General features: G+C 47.0%; 1 protein-coding gene across 1 annotated transcript in view; it reads right to left on the bottom strand.

Moving 5' to 3' along the window:
* Positions 1–17,965, bottom strand: part of RMDN2 (regulator of microtubule dynamics 2) — an 81,978-nt gene that overhangs the window by 61,430 nt on the left and 2,583 nt on the right. The window contains exon 2 of the mRNA XM_029064192.2: positions 11,829–12,282. Within this exon, the coding sequence (XP_028920025.1) occupies positions 11,829–12,271 (443 nt within the window). The 5' untranslated portion in view covers positions 12,272–12,282. The remainder of the gene's footprint in view (positions 1–11,828; positions 12,283–17,965) is intronic.

The following is a 17,965-nucleotide window of genomic DNA, read 5'->3' as shown; positions in this document are numbered from 1 at the left end:
AACAGGTTTTGAATCCTCATTTTGCAGATGAGAAGAGCTGTCCGTCCTGACTCCTTCGGCTGTCGACAGTTTTGGAGCCCGCCGACGTGAGACTGGCTGGAACTAATTGGTTTCAAGAAGGGAAGTTCACTGGGGAATTCACCTCTGGGGATATGCCTCATTTTGGGGCCCCAGCCAGTACTCAGCAAAATGAGGAGGACTGAAGTGGTCCAGTTCTGGAAATAATAATACTAATAATGATAACGGTATTTGTTAAGTGCTTACTAAGTGCCAGGCACTGTTCTAGGTGCTGGGGCAGATAGAAGATAAGTGGGTTGGGCACTGTCCCTGTCCCACATAGGGCTCGTGGTCTTAATCGGGGCAAAGGAACAGTAACGTGGGAAGTGGCTTGGCTTAGTGGAAAGAGCACGGGCCAGGGAGTTGGAGCTCCGCCACTTATCTGCTGTGCGACCTTGGGCAAATCGCTTCAATTTTCTGTACCTCGGGTACCTCATCTCTAGAAAGGGGATTAAGACTGTGAGCCCTATGTGGGACATGAACTGTGTGCAACCTGATTCGATCATTTATTGCGCACTTACTGTGAGCAAAGCATTGTACTACATGCTTGGGAGAGTAAACTATAACAAGACACATTCCCTCATAAACAGTGAGCTCACAGTTTAGAGGGGGAGACAGACATTAATATAAATAAATTATAGCTATATACACATGTGCTGTGGGGATGAGAGGGAGGATGAATGAAGAAGCAAATAAGAGCAGCGCAGAAGGGAGTGGGAGAAGAGGATAGGAGAGTTTATTCAGGGAAGGCTTCTTGGAAGAGCCTTCTTGATCATCTTTTATGCACATCAGAGCTTATTGAGCCAAATGGTAAGGACAAATATTTTTTTTAAAAAACCAAGAAAACAAAAAAAAAACCCACAGCTTTATATCGCTTCTATTTCCTTCACACCTCAGAACCACATGCCCAAGTACAGCCTGTATGACTTACCACACCCTCACCCTTGTGGACCCCCCCCTCATAAGGGTCTCAGCTGTTTCTCCATCTAGGAATGGGGAGAAGAGTGGATGGGGGAAGGTTAAAGGGAGGTGCCTCTGATCTACCTCTGATTACTCGTTCCCTGCTCTACCTCAGTAGTAATAATAGCATTCATTTCAGAGGATGTGGGTTCTAATCTTGGCTCCGGCACTTGTCCGCTGTGTGATCTTGGACAAGCCACTTAACTTCTCTGGGTCTCAGTTACCTCATCTGTAAAATGGGGATTAAGGTTATGAGCCCCACATGGGACAACGTGATTACTTTGAACCTACCCCAGTGCTTAGAACAGTGCTGGGCACATAGGGAGAGCTCAACAAGTACCATAATTATTATTACTATTACAGTGTGCAAAGTTCTGTACTCAGTATTGGGTTAAAACACCTAGTTGAGAATTAGACTTGGTGTCTGGCCCACAAGGGGATGACAAGATAAAGAATAAAGCAGTGGTGGATTGCGGAGGGATCCATAAGGAAAGTTGTAATGATAAAAGCAGACACCCAACATGAAAGATAAGGAAAAGAAGACAGAGCAAAGAGGCTGCATTGATCAAAGCAGTCAAAGACTTTTCAGATCTCCATTCCATTCCGTAGCCACAGGATATGATGTGATAATTTTGGCAAAATGCTTGGCACCTCATCGCCAGAGTTCTCCTTTGTTCATAACCTACATTTCCTTAGGGTTTAACTGTGCCACTTTCTTTGCAAATAGCTATATTCATTCTTTCAACAGTATTTATTGAGCGCTTACTAGGTGCAGAGCACTGTACTAAGCGCTTGGAATGTACAAATCGGTAACAGATAGAGACAGTCCCTGCCCTTTGAAGGGCTTACAGTCTAATCAATACAGTCTAACTATATTTTCTAGTTGGTGTTGATTAGTTCTGCATGGATCAGTGCCAAAAAGAAACTTTACTAACACATGAGTGAGGTTGGAACTTGAACTGACAGATGGAAGGTGTTTCCCCGAGACCTCAAAAACACTGCTTGAACGGGCTATAAAAATAGCCCAAGATGAAATATGGAGCTGGGGACGGGGGGGCCATTCCCCATTGTGGAGGAGTTCTAAGTCCACTCATTCACCCCACTTAGCCAGGGCAGGAAACAGGTCAAACAATACTTCTTGGCAGCAAGGTGGCCGGACACTCCTTCTCTGAACTATGCCAGTCTAGTCCCACGCTCCTATTCCGATTGTGCCTTTCAGGAAAACAAGGTTGCTACAATCTATGGGCTCAGCAGAGGGCCTTGTGCTTGGAAGAGAAGCCGGGGTATGGAGCCCGGCTAAGCACGGAGTCACTCAGAGCAGATCTAGTTCCTTGTGTGTGTTTATTGTTGTATTGCACTCTCCCAAGCATTCAGTACAGGGCTCTGCACACAGTAAGCGCTCGATAAATACGACTGAATGAATGAACCTGGGCCTAGGTGATCTGTCGTGCCTTCACCTCCTGCATCTTCAAGGCAGCCAACCCGACAACTCACACCCTGACCAGGAAGCTCAGCAGCGCTTGAGGGCAGCGTGAGAACGAAAACACGGGCACAAGTCACGGCTACAGAGTGCTGGGAGTGCTCAAGGCACTGTCTCCCCCTCAAGACTGTAAGCTCGCTGTGGGCAGGGACTGTGCCAGTTATATTGTACTCTCCCAAACACTTAGTTCAGTACCCTGCACACAGCAAGTGCTCAATGAATACAACTGACTGACTCACATGAGCAGCAGGGGAGAAGGCTGCAGCTCTGCTTCTTCACCTCCCTACCTTAATTCTGACAACCTTGGGGGATCATCAGCAATCTCATTCTTCTCAAGAAGCCTGCTTTATCTCCCAACGGCACTCATTATAGACCCAACCCACCAACTCGCCCTTCATCGATACTAAATCGCTAACATCAGGCCGCACCGAAACCATAAGCTATTGCTCTAATTGAATAATTATGGAGCGAAAGGGAGAGCCGGCGATCAAGTGTATTATCCCGCCACAACAGAGCCTTTCGCTAAAGATTACCAGATGATGAACAGAGTCGGCTAGCCAAATGACCCGAGAGAAGTACAGCGCTGATTCAAGTCGGGCAGAGGGGCTTGAGGGGGCAGTCCAAGTGAAAATTACTAGGGATTTGGAATCGCTCCGAGGCACACGGCTATAGTTAACCTTTTTAGTCTCTGCTCTGGTACACTCCGTTCTGCCACGCCGTGTGTTTTCGCTATGCGTTTTGGCTAGAATGCCGAAAAGGAGTGAGGGAACGTTTGCTTGACAACGCAAGCTTAGAAACGCTGTGCCCCGGTGTCTGAAGGACTGGTTTGAGCATGGGGGTGGGTGCGTGCGGAGGTGGACCCACACCCCGAGTACTACAGTGCACCTTTTTCTTAATACGAGATCTTGCAAGAATGGAGAAATGGATGTGCTGGACGCCTGCTCCTCCTCTGACTGGTCAGCTGTCTACCTTGCTTGTATCTTCCCCAGCACTCAGTACAATGCCTGGCACATAAGAGCTTAACAAATACCATTATCATTATTATTATTATTACCTGCCAGGGCTTACGAGCGGGCCACTGAAGAGGGGAGCGGAGAGACGAAAGTCTCCAAACCATTTGATGAGCTCAAGGTATATTGGGATGGGAGGGTGAGAGAGGGGTCAGATCTAAAAATGGGGAAATGACCGAGACATCATCACCCTCCTTTCACACAATACAGTGCCATTTGAAAATTTGCAGGTAAGCTGCATTAATTGTTACAATGTTTTAGTCTTTAACATTTTCTATGTTCCTGAATTTTTCCATTCGGTTCTGCTTAACTATGCCCTCAATTGAACGCCCCCTACAAACACACACTCTTTTTTTTTAAAGAGCAGAATAAAGGGTTTGTTGCATTGGGAGATCTAGAATGGGTGGAGGATGTTGAGGGCTGACAAATATAGTAGGACTAGAGATGTAGCAATTCCAGGAATTTAATCTTCAAAAGCAAAACCTCCCCGATGAAGATGAAAAGAGGCCCTCCCAGAAAATGGGAGGCCACTGAAGGATTTTGGAGGAATGATCTAATCAATCCTTTGGGAGGCTGCTGCAGGACCACAACAGTGCCCATGCATGACTGGACAGGGAGACCAAGTCCCAGCACAGAAGAGCCCCGTGACTCATTGCCAGTTTGGGCTACCTGGGCTCGCCTAGAGGTTGGATCGTGCCAGAACTCCAGGGACTTTTGTGGGGGTGGAGATAATACATTAGGAAAAGTCTGGCGGGGCTCCGAGGTGGTTCCGAGTTCCTTCCCTAGACTACCCCAAGCCCAACAGGAAAGTCCCTGACTTAGAAGCTGCCTTCAGAACAACACAGACACCTCCAGCAGTAGCCTAGTGGATAGAGCATGGGCCTGGGAGTCAGAAGGATCTGGGTTCTAAACCCCGCTCCATCACATGTCTGATGTGAGACCTTGGGTAAGTCACTTCATTTATCTCTGCCTCAGTTACCTTATCTGTAAAATGAGGATTTAAGACTGTGAGCCCCATGAGGGCCATGAACTGTGTCCAACCTGATTGGCTTGTATCTACCCCAGTGATTAGTAGAGTGCCTGGAACACATTAAGTGCTTAACAAATACTATAAAACTCCCCAAACCCTCTCCCTGCTCCCACAAGGTGTCTCTCCAAACAGTCCCAAGCCAAGCAGCAGCCAATGGTGAAAATTAAGGTCCGGAAGACGAGACAATACAGTGGGCATTGTTCTCCAAGAGAGAACAAACCATGAATGTGGTAGAGGTTCTGTCTAAACACACAGGAATACCTGAGACCAAGAGACTACCTCTAGGAGACGGCCTCTGATCGGCTCCTCTAATACCGACTCACTTTACCTCCATCTTGTCTCTCTCCCCACTGACCCCTTGCCCACATCCTCCCGCCTTTCAGTTAAAAGACCCTCCCCCATTCAAAGCCTTAATAAAAAATCACATCTCCAAGAGACCTTTCCCAACTAAGCCCCCTATTCCCTCTCACTTCTGCATCACCTGCGCACTTGGACCCATTTCATAGTCACCTTGCCCTCAGCCCCACAGCACTTGCGTTCACATCCATAGTTCATTTTCACGTCTGACTCCCGCTCTGGACTGTAAGCTCTTTATGGACAGGGAATATGTCTACCGATTTTGTTATACTGTATACTAATAGTAATTATTATTATGGCATTTGTTAAGCACTTACCATGTGTCAAGCTGGGGTCTAAGCACTGGGGTAGATACAAGTTAATGAGATCAAAGAGTCCCTCTCCCACAAGGGGGTTCACAATCTAAATAGGAGGGCGAACAGTTAGTCTATCGTATTTATTGAGCACTTACTGAGCGCAGAGCACGGTACTAAGCGCTTGGAGTGAACAATATAATAAGATATTCCCTACCCACCACAAGCTTACAGTCTAGAGGGTACTAAAGAGGTCCTGAATCCCCATTTTGCAGATGAGGAAACGAGACACAGTGAAGTCACCCAGTAGGCTAACAGCTGAGCCGGGATTCAAAATCAGGTCGTTTGACTCCCAGGACGGTGCCTTGTCCACTCTTCCCAAGGACTTAGTACATACAGTGCTCTGCACACAGTAAGGACTCAAGAAATCCCACTGATCGAATTTCTAGACAGACCCTGGAAGAGGGATTCCAAAGGCTCTCCTGGAGGAGCTTCCTGTCACCAAAGTGGTTTGCTCATCTAATCTTAGCAGCTGCTGGTGGGCTGGCAAATGGCCTTAGTTATTTTATGGCAGGGCAGTGCCGAAATGATCGGAGCGTTTAGAAACTGCCAATCCCTAAACTAAGGACCTGAACGGAGGGAAGCTACTTTTAAGATTTTAATTGTGAGCAATTCTTTTGGAAGCAGCATGAAGGAATGAGTTTAAACTGCGAGATGACGAGTGGGGAGGGGTCTCATTGAGAGCCCATCACCAACTCTGGCTTGGAGAGCACACTGATCTCTAGGGGCTGCTGTCTGAAAGCTGCGGGAAGGAGCACGGCGGAGTGGATAGAGCACGGACCCGGGAGTCCGAAGGTCGTGGGTTCTAATGCCGGCTCCGCCACTTGTCTGCTATGTGCCCTTGAGCAAGTCACTTCCCATCTATAAAATGTGGGTTGAGAGTGTGGGCCCGGCGTGGGGCGGGGACTGTGTCCAACTCGATCTGCTTATGTCGACCCCAGGGCTTAGTACAGTGCCTGGCACACAGTAAGCACTTAAATACCATCGTCATCAACATCAAAGCTTCCTGGTGGAAAAGAACTGGCTAAATACAATCAAGTCACCCAGGACACGCAGACTGAGATGAGCTGCCCCTCTTCGAGAGCGAGTGAAGCTGGTGGTGACCTGCTGAGGGACGAGTCAGAAGTTCGGGAGACTTCAAAGATGCCTTGGGGTTCAGGGTTGGAGAGAGAGGCAGAGGTAGCTCCATCCTGAAGAGGACCCTCAGTCACTTTGCTTTCATCTGGAAGGGGCTCGGAGGTAATGGCATCTTTGAGAGGCTCCGAGGTCGGTCCATCTTGAGGGGCTTGGTTCACATTAGCTTGCTGGGGAATGAGGCCGTCTTGGGAATCCAGGCCACTCGCACTTGTAGACTGACGGCTGACCGCGCTTGAAGAGAGGTGGCTAATTGCGCTGAGGGAATGGGCGCTAAGTAGGTTTAGGAAAAGGTGGCTCACTGTGTATGGAGAATGGAAACTACTGGCATTTGGAGAGAGGGGGACGATTACGTTTTGAGTAGCGTGCCGCATGCCAGTTTCGGAGAAGTGAATCAATTCACTTCTCACCTCGATTTGAGATTGACTGCCGATGGAACTCTGAGAGGAGTCAGAAAAAACTTCATCTTGACAAAGGCCACAGGAAATTCCATCTTGAGAGGAGTCTTGGATGGGGGTCTTGTCTGGGAAGCAGCAGCTAGAGTGAGAGAAATGCCTACCTGAGGAAAAACGTCCGGAGAGGGGGAACCTCGCCAACCCCCTGAATGGGGAGTATCGACATCGGCCAAAACGTGGGGAGAAGGAGAAGTCGAAGTTAGCACCAACACGGCAGGCCAGACCCCTGGTTAAATAGACAGGATTCCCCAAGGCCGGGAGACTACTTCTCAAACTTCTCCTGTGCCAGCTGGTTAAACTGGGCCGGGCACAGCTATGTTGCAGGTGTGTTGGTGCCAGCTAGGCTAATGCCACATACAAATAAGGGGCTAAGACTCTAGCACAGAGAACCCACTCGACTCCTTAGTTTTCTTTCCAAAGGAAAAGTTCATTAGCTTTGGAGTCCATCACTCATTGGCTGGCATCAACTGGTGTACAGCCAAACTTGGGGGCGGGGGGTAAAGGTTGGGAAAAAGGAGGAGGGGGCTAGCAATGCCAGGATTTAGAGTCCCCTTTAGAGAGACTCTTTGGTAGCCAGTGGGGTTGCGCTGCTGAGCGGGAAGGAAGTGAGAAGCTGGTGCTTGCCAAACGCTACCAGGGGATAGCAGGTAGATCCCGGCTCCGCCATTTGTCTGCTGGGTGGCCTTGGGCAAGTGACTTCACTTCTCTGTGCCTCAGTTACCTCATCTGGAAAATGGGGTTTGAGACTGTGAGCCCCACAAGGGACAGGGACTGTGTTCAACCCAATTTGCTTGCATCCACCTCAGCGACGAGTACGGTGCCTTAACGCAATTCTTATTATTATTAACATTCTGAGGGCCCGGGTTACCGAAGAGCCGATAAGGGCAGTAGTGCTGTGGGCTGCAGGGGCTCAGTCTCGGTTGAAGTTAGGAACAAATTCTTAAGGCACTAAATTGCTGCTCTAGGGCTTTAGCCCACAGTGGTTTACTGTGCATTTGGTATTCACCCCACAGCACTTACGTACCTATGTATAATGTATTTATATTAATGCCTTTCTCCCCCTCTAGAGTCTAAGCTTGTTGTGGGCAGGGAATGTGTCTATCAACTCTGTTGCGTTAGTACAGTGGTCTGCACACGGTAAGCACTCAATAAATACCACTGATTGACTGGGCATCTGAATGGGGGACAATTCAATAGGGAATGTTTCCAAAATCCCTGACCGTCAGGAGGGTGATTAAACAAAAAACAGACACCCGCCCACCGCCTCCACCCCCAAAAATGGACCTACCTTGGGCAGTGCCCCATAGGCAAAGTTCTTAAAATGTCCCAGAGTACATCTCACCCTTCCTCTCTCACCATCCTTGCTGAACTGCCTGAAATACTGTGTGGATGGGGTGTCGGAATGAAAAAGAAGCCGTCAGTGAACATGGCAACAAGGAGGGAATAGAATGTGATGACCGAAGGGTGTGTAGAACTCGGTGACATCAGAATGAAACGGATTTCAATTTTCTAATTGCCTGGGACCCAAAGTCGTGAATCTGGTGGGTGACTCATTTTCACTCTGAGTACAATTTTGGGACTATTTCCTCTCCAAAATTGTACTTTCATCAATTCTCCTCATCTTTCGTATTGTGCACATTTCCTGCACAGTTATTTTCTTCAGTTATCTATCTTTTAAGACGTATGTATCTTTTGCATCTTGATCAGTGAAATACATTGGGGATGAGAAACAACTTGGCCTACTGCATAGAGCACGGGCCTGGGTTCTAATCCTGGCTCTGCCACTTAATAATAATAACCATGGTATCTGTTAAGCGCTCACCGTGTGCCAAGCACTTTTCTAAGCACTGGGGTAGATACAAGGTAATCAGGTTGGACACGGTCCCTACCCCATATGAGGTTCACAGTCAATCCCCTTTTCACTGATGAGGTAACTGAGGCCCAGAGACGTGAAGTGACTTGCCCAGGGTCATACAGCAGACAAGTGGCGGATCCAGGATTAGAACCCACATCCTCTGACTCCCAAGCCCATGCTCTTGCCACTAGGCCTTGCTGCTTCTCACCTGTCTGCTGCGTGATTTTGGACAAGCTACTTAACTTCTCTGGGCCTCAATTCCTCATCTGTAAAATGGGATTAAGAATGCAGAATGTGAGCCCCATATGGGACAGGGACTGTGTCCAACTTGATTAACTTGTATCTACCCTGGCGCTTAGAACATATCACAGTTATTATTATAAAGAGCAACAATAAAAATACCTGCAATCTGTGTGGGATTTGTACATTAGTTGTCTCACTTTGGGCTGACAAAAATCCCATCCCAGTGAGATAAGGAGAGGTAGGTATTTGTCACTCATTTTAGGGGTGAGGAAACAGCCACAGGGAAGTTACGTGGATCACTCAAACACAGCAGGCCAGAGGTGAAATGCTGGGACTAGTATCCAAGTCCCTTCTACTTCCACTTGACCACCCTGCAAATTCTGTTCTTTCCACACTTCTCTTCCACAGAAGCCTGACAATTTGTCACGGCTTCTTCTGGAATTTTCTTCCCCCCATATACTTGAGGCCTCAAAAGAAAGGGCTAGTGCCTCTGCAATAATTCTATATTTGAATTCATGGAAATGCACATCCATTTTTTTCAGCTACTCTCTAGTTCTCTCCCTCATCCCACTGGGCTTCCCACCCTTCCACTGCAAACCTTGGTCCTAGTTGAACTGTTCACACTTGGTAACTGTTTTCATTCATTCAGGAGTATTTATTGATTTTGGGAGAAGCAGCGTAGCTTAGTGGAAAGAGTATGGGCTTGGGAGTCAGAGGACATGGGTTCTAATACTAGCTCCGCCACTTGTCGGCTGTGGGACCTCGGGCAAGCCACTTCACTTCTCTTTTGCCTGTTAACTCATCTGTAACATGGGGATTAAGATTGCGAGCCCCATGTGGGATAACCTGATTAACTTGTATTTCCCCCAGCGCCTAGAATAGTGCTTGGCACATAAGCGCTTAAATACCATTATTATTATTATACCATCATACCAATAATGATGAATGTAAAGCATTCAACGATTCTATCTTTACCTTGCCTTGATGGGCAAGAAGGGGGAGTGACATTCTTCCTCTCTAGCTCAATGTGGGTAAATATTTTTTTAAATGTCTTTGATCAATCAATAAATAGTATTTGTTGAGCTCCTACAGCTTACAGAGCACCTAAGTGCTTGATAGAGTACAACAGAATTAGTTGACGTGATTCCTAACCTCAAAGAGTTTACCATCTAGCAAGGGAGATGGACATTAATCCGATTTACAGAGAGGAGGAAAGAGGAAAAGGGAATACGTACAGGAGATCGTGCTAAAGAGAGGGTTCAAGCTATGGCTGTAAGACCTCTGGAGCTTGAGAGTACTTAATAATCCTGAAAAGGCAGTTTGGGAATATAAATGTGGGGATTAGAAATCAACTGGGGAAGGCCTCCTGGAGGAAGTGTGATTTCAGATGAGGTTTGAAGACAGGGAGAGCAGTGGTCCATTGGATAAAAGGGGTAGGGAGCGCCAAGAAGGGGTAAGGAGTGAGCAAGAGGTTGAAAGCAGGAGAGATGAGATGAGGCACAGTGAGTAGGTTAGCTTTAAGTCTAATGCTAGTCACACTTCCATTGCAGCTCTTCCGATTTCGATTCTACCCATTTTTGTTGCTTTTAAAAGGTCCGCCTCAGTGGTCTGGCTGGATTTTCACTTTTTGTAGCTTTGCTTTTATCATTCAGGTCTCTGTAGAATCCTAGATTTAACCAAGGTGTCTTACCTTCTGAACGATTTGTTGGAAGTAGAGTGGGATTTCTTAGACAACTTGAACTCTTAGGTTTTTTTCTCCACTAGGTCCTTTCTAATATATTCAGCCTTTTAAATGGGATTTTTTTTTTCCAAGTCCTCTCTTTTTAAAAAATCTTTTTCACTTCTATTTTCTCCTCTTCAGCTCTTGGATAAAAGCATTTTGTATTGTTGCCACCAAGGTTTCCATCTGCTTCACTGGGCGGGACGATTGAGGAGAATAGAGGAGAGCGGGCTATCAAACTGCTGCTGAATGGTGAATCTTAAGCAGATCCCAAATGAACCCCATCATACATTTGAACACATTCTCCTAAAATAAAACATTTTAACTTGCGGAGATGAATCAATGAAAGTGACACACATACTTACATTTTTCCTCTCCTTGGCTATGGCCCTGGCCCCTCGTTGTTACCAACAAAAAATATAAATTGAGCCAGTGTTATGTGGATGATATCTCACTCTTGCCAGTTTCATTTTGCAAGACTGAACTAGGCTGTGAGACAAGTCTTCAAATTCTTCAGAGTCTCATTGGAGCCAGGAAAGAGTCTCAGTTCGGTTTAATGAGTAATCGTGACAGCGATAATCAGTTCAAAACCTGTACAGCCTCTAACGGAAAGAGCCTGAGCCAAGGAGTCAGAGGGCCTGGATTCTAATTCTGCTCTGCCAAGTTGCCTGCTGTTTGACTTCAGGCAAGTCACTTCAGTGTGCCTCAGTTTCCTCATCTGCAAAACAGGGATTCAATACCTGTTCTCCCTCCTACTTAGACTGTGAGCACCAAAATGACGATGACTGTGGTATTTGTTAAGTGCTTACTATGTGTCTGACACTCTACTAAGCCCTGGGGTGGATAAAAGCAAATCAGATTGGACACAGTCCCTGTCCCACGTGGGGCTCACAGTCTCAACCCCCATTTTGCACTGAGGCTCAGAGAACACTTTTCCAAGGTCACAGAGCAGACAAGGGGTAGAGTCTAGATTAGAACCCCTGACCTTCTGACACCAAGGCTCGTGCTCTATCAACTCTGCCATGTGGGACAGGGACTATGTCTGACCTGAATTAATTTGTATCTACCCCAAGGCTTAGACCGGTCCTTGACAAATAGCAAGGGCTTAGCAAATACCCTAAACAGCATTAGAATTACTATTAAAATGGAACCCCCACAGTTTGCAGAGACTTACCCTCCTTCGCTTTCTGCCTCTTCTGAACTATGGCTTGGAATTGGCTCGGATCTTCTCTTTCTGGATCCCCTGTGTTGAGGACTCGCTCTGGACACTCCTGCCTTTCCCCTCAGCTCACCACGGACAAGTTCCTCCAGCTTTGGGATGGCTTCTTTGAGGAACCTCACCTCCTCCTTGAGTTCTTCCATGCTTGCCACTAGGCAATTCAGCTTCTCCAGAATTTGAAGCTGCCTTCCCTGTAACGCCACGACTGTACCTCGCTCGCCGTGGAGTTCATCTCGCAGCTCTGCCGAATGAAACGCATCACTCAGAGCCCAAAATTTGGGCACGTGAATCACTGCCCCAGACTTGCGGATCTTGTGGTACCACACTAGGGCCAAGCTTATTCCGGCAGTTCCGATCATGATGCCAAAAATCAGTCCTTTATTTGTGGATTGAGACATGGCTGCCTTATCTGAAAACACAAACAAAAACAGAAATGAGCCTTGCTTTTTTTTTCTTTAGAGTACGAATCTATAGTTCCCTTGAATCAGACATGTCCAACTCACGGACGACTCGTGTGTGCTGTTACACATTCATCGATGAACCACATTTTTTCAAAGGCTGGAAATTACTAAGTGCCTTGTTCAATAGTTTACAATTTGTTCATTATTCATAAATAGAGCAAAGGAAAGTGACATTAGTGGGTAGAACTATTTTCATTAATTTCTTTCCATGTCCCACGGGGGGCTCCTAAGAGGGGGCAGGGACAGTGATCCAAGATTAGTGGAAAGAGGCAGGGAGGGACCCACAAAAAGGTGACTGCATGTAGGGTAACCCCCCAGAATCCGGGGGGCTCCCACTAAGAGCCACCTCTTCAGCCGGGAGCAAGCAGTTGGTTGCAATCTGGGGTGGTGGTGGCCTGGTCTTTGTTGGGTTACTGTCCCCCTAACCCAGCTTCCCTTGCCCCTGGGCTAGCTGTTTCCCTGTGACCCAAGGCTAAGAAAAGACCCTGTGTTACTCAAACCAATTTAAACCCTAACTTCAAAATTAGAAAGTGAGGCACGAAATAATATTTTCTAAAGTTTAGTGGACTTCATGCAAACTACAAAGGCTGGAAAATGTTTTCTACCGAAATCTAGTATTTGTCACCGTAATAGGTCAAGTTGTTCAATAATTACATTTCTGCCCATTTCTCCCACAGGTGTATCAATTTGGGACCTATTTTCATAAATAGAGGTGAAACCTTGCAGGAATCATAATATTAAACATCGACCTTTTGAGCAGGGCTGCCTCCCTAGGCAAAAGGCAAAGGTCACGGATATTTGGGAAGCAGTGTGGCCTAGCGGATAGAGCACGGGCCTGGGAGTCAAAGACCTGTGTTATAATCCCCACTCTGCCACTTGTCTGCTGTGTGACCTTGAGCAAGTCACTTCACTTCTCTGTGCCTCAGTTACCTCATCTCTAAAATGGGGATTAAGATTGTAAACCCCATGTGGGACAGGGACTGTGTCCAGCCTGATTAACTTGTGTCTATCCCAGAACTAGAACAGGGCTTGACACATAGTAAGTCCTTAACAAATAAAGTAAAAGACAAACCAACTGATAAACCAAGAGGTGAGAAAGAGAAGAGAGGCCCCTTGAGAGAAGAACACCACAGGTAATTCCTCTTTGGCCTTTAAATCAAAGCAGCGTGAGAAGCAGTGTGGCTCAGTGGAAAGAGCACGGGCTTAGCAGTCAGAGGTCATGGGTTCTAATCCCAGCTCTGCCACTTGTCAGCTGTGTTACTGTGGGCAAGTCACTTCACTTCTCTGTGCCTCATTTACCTCATCTGGAAAATGGGGATTAAGACTGTGAGCCCCGAGTGGGACCTGGTTACCCTGTAACTACCCCAGCGTTTAGAACAGTGCTCGGCACATAGTAAGCACTTAACAAATACCAACATTATTATTATTATTATTATTAAGTTGGAGCTGCTCTTGAAGTTTTGCTATTCAAGCTTCACTGCATTCTGTGAAGTATGTTAGATACTAATCGCCTTTTCCTATATATTTCCTAAAAGCTCAATTTTCCTCTTCAGGGGCAGGGAGGACAGAGACTCAGTAAACCCACGCTAGGATAAGGGGAAGTTTCACTCTGAAATACTGCACTGACTCAGAGAGGGAACTGCTCTGCAGCCTCGTAAGGGTTTAGGGATCTTAGAAACTTCTGACTTGAGCAAAGAAAAAGGGGATTTGGAGGAAGGGAAGGGGTGTATGTAGAAGGGAGGGGAGTGTGCCGATAGGGAGGGTGGATAAGGAGGGAGTCCAAGCCTCCAACCCCACAAACAGTAGTGATAACTGTGGTATTCGTTAAGCACTTAGTATGTGTCAAACACTGTAGTAAGCACTGGGGTCGAGAGACGATAATCAACTAACATCTCTATGCAGATGATACTCAAATCTATATCTCCTCCCCCCATCTCTCTCCCTCTCTCCAGGCTTGTATCTCCTGCCTTCAAGGCATCTCTATTTGGCTGTCCTCCCAATCACCTCAAACTTATCATGTCCAAAACAGAGCTTCTTATCTTCCCTCCCAAACCCTGTCCTCTCCCAAACTTTCCCGTCACTGTAGACGGCACAACCATCCTTTCTATAATAATAATGTTGGTATTTGTTAAGCGCTTACTATGTGCCGAGCACTGTTCTAAGCGCTGGGGTAGACATAGGAGAATCAGGTTGTCCCACGTGGGGCTCACAGTCTTAATCCCCATTTTACAGATGAGGGAACTGAGGCACAGAGAAGTTAAGTGACTTGCCCACAGTCACACAGCCGACAAGTGGCAGAGCTGGGATTCGAACCGATGAGCCCTGACTCCAAAGCCCATGCTCTTTCCACTGAGCCACGCTGCTTCTCTATCTCAGAAGCCCGTAACTTTGGCGTTATCCTCGACTCCTCTCTCTCATTCAACCCACATATTCAATCTGTCACCAAATCCTGGCGGTCCCACCTTCTCAACATTGTTAAAATCTGCCCTTTCCTCTCCTTCCAAACTGCTATCACATTAATACATTCGCTCATCCTATCCCACCTGGTTTACTGCATCAGCCTCCTTGCTGACCTCCCAACCTCCTGTCTCTCCCTAGTCCAGTCCATACTTCACTCTACTGCCCGGATCATCTTTTTACAAAAACGATCAGGACATGTCACTCAAAAATCTTCAGGGGTTAATAATAATAATAATAATAATGTTGGTATTTGTTAAGCGCTTACTATGTGCCGAGCACTGTTCTAAGCGCTGGGGTAGACATAAGGGAATCAGGTTGTCCCACGTGGGGCTCACAGTCTTAATCCCCATTTTACAGATGAGGGAACTGAGGCAAAGAGAAGTTAAGTGACTTGCCCACAGTCACACAGCCGACAAGTGGCAGAGCTGGGATTCGAACTCATGAGCCCTGACTCCAAAGCCCGTGCTCTTTCCACTGAGCCATCCACCTCCATATCAAACAAAAACTCCTCTCATTGGCTTTAAAGGACTTCATCCCCTTGCCCCCTCCTACCTCACCTCCCTTCTCTCCTTCTACAGCTCAGCCCACACACTTCGTTCCTCTGATGCTAACCTTCTCACTGTGCCTCCATCTCCTGTCTTGCCACCGACCCCTGGACCACATCCTGCCTCTGGCCTGGAACGCCCTCCCTCCTCAAGTCCAAAAGACAATCGCTCTCCCCACCTTCAAAACCTTATTGAAGGCCCACCTCCTCCAAGAGGCCTTCCCAGACTAAGCCCCACTTTTTCTCATCTCCCACTCAGCTTCTGCGTCACCCTGACTTGCTCTCTTTGCTCTTCCCCAGCCCCACAGCACTTAGGTGCATATTTGTAATTTTATTTATTTGTACTGAGGTCTGTCTCCTCCCCTCTAGACTATGAGCTCCTTGTGGGGAGGGAAGGTGACTTTATTGTTGTGTTGCACTTTCCCAAGGGCTTAGTACAGTCCCCTGCACACAGTAAGCATTTAATAAACATGACTGAATAAATGAATGAATGAAAGTCAAGTACCATCCTGTCTCCCCCTCTGGTCTGTAAACTTGTTGTGGGCAGGCAATATGTCTTTATTGTTATACTGTACCCTCCCAAGTGCTTAGTACAGTGCTCTGCACACAGTAAGCACTCCATCAATGCCACTGAATTACCTATATCAGGCTCACACTTTAAAGATGGGTAGTCAGGATTTAATCCCCATTTTACAGGGGAGGAAACTGAGGCCCAGAGAAGTAGAGTGACTTCCCCAAACTCCCACAGTTGATGAGTGGGACTTCTAGACTGTAAACTCCGTGTGGGCTGAGATGGTCTCTCTTCATCGATGATAATGATGGTATTTGTCAAGCGCTTCTTATGTGTCAATCAAGCAGCGTGGCTCAGTGGAAAGAACCCGGGCTGGGGAGTCAGAGATCATGGGTTCTAATCCCGGCTCCGCCGCTTGCCAGCTTTGTGACTTTGGGCATGTCACTTAACTTCTCTGTGCCTCAGTTACCTCATCTCTAAAATGGGGATTAAAACTGTGAGCCCCATGTGGGACAACCTGATCACCTTGTATCCCCCCAGTGCTTAGAACAGTGCTTTGCACATAGTAAGCGCTTAACAAACATCACCATCATTATTATTATTATTGTTCTAAGCACTGGGGTAGATACAAGGTAATCAGGTTGTTCCCCGTGGGGCTCCCAGTCTTCATCCCCATTTTACAGATGAGGGAACTGAGGCCCAGAGAAGCTAAGTAAGCAGTGTGGCTTAGCGGAAAGAGCCCGGGCTTGGGAGTCAGAGGTTGTGGGATTAGAACCCACGACCTCTGAATTGTACTTTCCAAGTGCTTAGCAGAGTGGTTCGGTGGAAAGAGCCCAGGCTTGGGAGTCAGAGGTCATGGGTTCTCATCCCTACTCCGCCACCTGTCAGCTGGGTGACTTTGGACAAGTCACTTCACTTCTCTGTGCCTCAGTTCCCTCATCTGTAAAACGGGGGTGAAGACTGGGAGCCCCACGGGGGACCACCTGATTACCCTGTATCTCCCCCAGCGCTTAGAAGAGTGCTCGGCACAGAGTAAGCGCTTAACAAATCCCGGCCCTGCCACTTGTCAGCTGTGTGACTTTGGGCAAGTCCTTTTACTTCTCTGTGCCTCAGTTCCCTCATCTGAAAAATGGGGATTAAGACTGTGAGCCCCACGTGGGACAACCTGATCACCTTTCTCACCTTGTATCCCCCCAGCTCTTAGAACAGTGCTTCACACATAGTAAGTGCTTAACTAATACCATCATTATCATCAAATATCAACATTATTATTATTGGGCAGGGATTGTCTCTATCTGTTGCCAAATTGCACATTCCAAGTGGTTAGTACAGTGCTCTGCACATAGTAAGTGCTCAATAAATACTATTGAATGAATATTAAGCACTCAAAGAGTACGAATGAATGAATGAATGAGGGTGAGGGGGTGGCGGGGAGAAGAGGTTGTATATCGCCTTGTTTCTATTTATCTTGATGATGATGTCTTGTTTTTGTTTTGGTCTGTTTTGCTCTGCCGTCTGTCTCCCCCGATTAGACTGTGAGCCCATCATTGGGCAGGGATTGTCTCTATCTGTTGCCGAATTGTACATACCAAGCGCTTAGTAAAGTGCTCTGCACACAGTAAGCGCTCAATAAATACGATGCACCTAATTTTGTTTCAGTTTGGGCCCCGCAGCCTTTGCCTTGCAGGTTAAGAAGCAGCGTGGCTCAGTGGAAAGAGCCCGGGCTTGGGAGTCAGAGGTCATGGGTTCTAATCCCGGTTCCGCCGCTCGTCAGCTGTGTGACTTTGGGCAAGTCACTTAACATCTCTGTGCCTCAGTGAACTCATCTGTAAAATGGGGATGAAGACTGTGAGCCTATGGGACAACCTGATGACCTTGTATTCACTCCAGCGTTTAGAACAATGCTTTGCACACAGTAAGAACTTAATAATAATAATAATAATAATAATGATAATAATAATAATAATAATGGCATTTGTTAAAAGTGCTTGACAAATACCATCATCATCATCATTAACGAAGAGAGACAATCCCGGCCCCCACCAGGTTTACAGTCTAGATGTCCCACTCATCAACTGTGTGCCTTTGGGGGAAGTCACATCGACCTCTCTGGGCT

The sequence above is a fragment of the Ornithorhynchus anatinus genome, chromosome 1 (genome assembly GCF_004115215.2).
Source record: "Ornithorhynchus anatinus isolate Pmale09 chromosome 1, mOrnAna1.pri.v4, whole genome shotgun sequence".
Taxonomy (NCBI): domain Eukaryota; kingdom Metazoa; phylum Chordata; class Mammalia; order Monotremata; family Ornithorhynchidae; genus Ornithorhynchus; species Ornithorhynchus anatinus.
This window is presented reverse-complemented; position numbering and strand designations above follow the sequence as displayed.